The sequence below is a fragment of the Aplysia californica genome, unplaced genomic scaffold (assembly GCF_000002075.1).
Source record: "Aplysia californica isolate F4 #8 unplaced genomic scaffold, AplCal3.0 scaffold00402, whole genome shotgun sequence".
Taxonomy (NCBI): Eukaryota; Metazoa; Mollusca; class Gastropoda; order Aplysiida; family Aplysiidae; genus Aplysia; species Aplysia californica.
In genome coordinates this window covers 269,262-271,788 of record NW_004797672.1, presented here as the reverse complement: position 1 = coordinate 271,788, position 2,527 = coordinate 269,262, and the positions used below count along the sequence as shown (strand labels likewise).

Here is a 2,527-nt window from a genome sequence, read left to right as displayed (position 1 = left end):
AGAGAGAGAGAGAGAGAGGGAGAATGAATGTTTTACGGAGCGGGTTGTCCCAGCCCGTGAGATATATATGTATTTGCCTAGCCTAATGTCCTGTCTTGTTGCGCCTTTGCGTGAGTGCACCTTTAAGTCTAACTTTTGTAACGTCTACTGCCATTGTTAACGACCAAGACAAATTTCTTCCTGCGAGATGAAAAAGATTGTCATTGTCATTGTCATTGTCAAACTGGAGTTTTCGTAAACGTGAATATTTTTATCAATTTTCAAGGATTTTGAGGTCATGATTCAGTGCATCCACAGACTTTATATAATTTACGCAACTGAAAACATTTTAACCCATTTCTCCGACTTTGTTTAACCCTTTCGCGACTTATTAGGTTTCAGCAACTTTTACTGGGTCCAACTTGCGTTAGTCAGAACTGTAGCACTTTCAGTCTTTTTGTCGCGACTTTCAGAATCAATTTCGTTCTCCCCCCCCCCCCCCAATAAAGAAGATTTCAAATCAAGGCAAACGATATTCGGCCAACAGCGTTCGGAACATTCACAAAATGTGTGTGTGTGGGTGTGTGTGTGTGGGGGGGGGGGGGGGGGGATTGGTCTATCTCCGCCGGATACGTCTCCGGACAGATACTGTGAGCATGTCTGCAGGTTGATCTGACAGTTGTCATAAAGTCGTCTGGTGTCGGAGGACTCACACTGAGACAAGGCCGGACTACTTGACCTCTTGACCTCACCGTCTGGTCCTGTCTGAAAAAGCGGACGATTGAAGGGGGAGCATGCTCTGCAGTTTACTATCTTTTTTTTTTTTTGGGGGGGGGTAAGTGTTTTAGAGAGCTCGCAACTGCATGAGGCCATATGAGCGCGCGGGACACATTCAACACTTTCAGTTGGTAGGAAATTTGGAATTTTGACCAGGTGGCGGCTGAAGCCTACTCTTATCGAGGGAGGAAAGGGGTGGGGTTGGGAGAGGTGCTGTTACTGAGACACAAAGTACTGTTGTGGTAGAGCCAGCCTCCGCTCAAATATACGTTCGGTCGTATCCGGCACTTCGATGACCTAATTGTGTTGCAAGTGCTGTAAAACTCTAACGAAAACGAAACAGTCAACTCTGCTCTTACGGCACCCTTCCTTGACAATCGCCAGTACAAAACGTCACTTCCTACTTGCCTCCTCACTCCCTTCCCCTGGTTTTTTGTCGCATTATAATGCCTCATAAAGTGGAAGGTGTTTGTCCGTGGCCTATACCCTGGTGCAGGATGAGAATGGCAATGATGATAATGTCTCATCCCTCCCCTCCCTTTGCCTTTTGTCGCATTATAATTCCTCCTCACTTCCCCTTGCTTTTTGTCGTACTATAGTTACACTGTCTAAGACGCCAATCTATCTAAGACAACCACTTTTCCCCTCGACAACGAGTGTCAGTCTTGGGAAGTGTCTATAGTATTAGGATATTACCCTTCAGACCAGGCGCCGTAAAGCCCAAAATCTTTTAGTGCGCTTCAATTGGTCGAAAGGTGACCTACAAAAAGTGACGCCCGGGTGATTGGATCGGATCAGCTTGTCTTTGAGCCATCAATCACTGGGCCGATGTGTCTTGGCACTGGTCGTGAGGTCCGAGTTGGTCATGTGACAGCTGTTAATAGTCTTGATTGAGCCAGGGAGAGAAGCTTCCAGCAGGGTTTTTCTTGTCGAGTGCGGCAGACACATTTTGTGGGCGTGAGAGATGTTTTAGAGATTCTGTAGTGTATGTATGTATAGTATGGGGTTTTACGGCGCTCACAACCGCAAAAGGTCATAATAGCGTGCATTCTGTAGTGTGGCGATGTTTGACCGTTAACTACTTCAGATTTACAAAGTTCTATCTTACTTTTGTTTTGACGTTTTGAGTTACTTAGACCATGAGATGAGAAATAAATAAATGCTCCATCTGCTTTATAACAATCATAAGAATATTCGTAGAAGTTATCAAGATATTCAAAGAATTGTATTCGAAAAAGCTTGACATATTGTGAAACTCAAAAGTTTTGACATCTTCTTTTTAAAGTTTTAATAAGAGTTTTACGGCACTTGAAACACAATAAGGTCATTTAAGTGCTGAAGATAAGATAACGTGTTACAAGAGAGTAACATGCACAAAAAAGAAGGACGGGAGATAAGGACGACAGATGTTTGATAGGAAAGAAGGAGCAAACTACACCAGAACACCCGCCAGCCACCCACGTTTTGACGTCAGATTTCTCACAAACAGGTTTTTAGGAGATAGAACTTTGTAATTCTGAGGTAGCGCATTGTTTATCGTTGTGGTATAAAAAATGTTTTGTTTTTGTTGCTTTTTTACTCAGTGGGTCGATGTTATTCGACCATATTATATACATACATTTCCACTCCCGTACGCGTTTGGCAAAAACGATGATCATGTACTCATACTCGGACATATACACACACATACACACACATACACACACATATAAACACTCACACACAAAGGCAAACACACAGGTATATACATACACTCAAACACACACACACA

The 2,527-nt window shown here is 43.4% G+C and overlaps 1 protein-coding gene across 1 annotated transcript in view; it reads right to left on the bottom strand.

The window, feature by feature from the left end:
* LOC101854268 (glucagon-like peptide 1 receptor) overlaps window positions 1–2,527 on the bottom strand; it is a 72,064-nt gene that overhangs the window by 26,529 nt on the left and 43,008 nt on the right. The window contains exon 2 of the mRNA XM_035971240.1: window positions 613–744. Coding sequence (XP_035827133.1) covers window positions 613–744 — 132 coding nt within the window. The remainder of the gene's footprint in view (window positions 1–612; window positions 745–2,527) is intronic.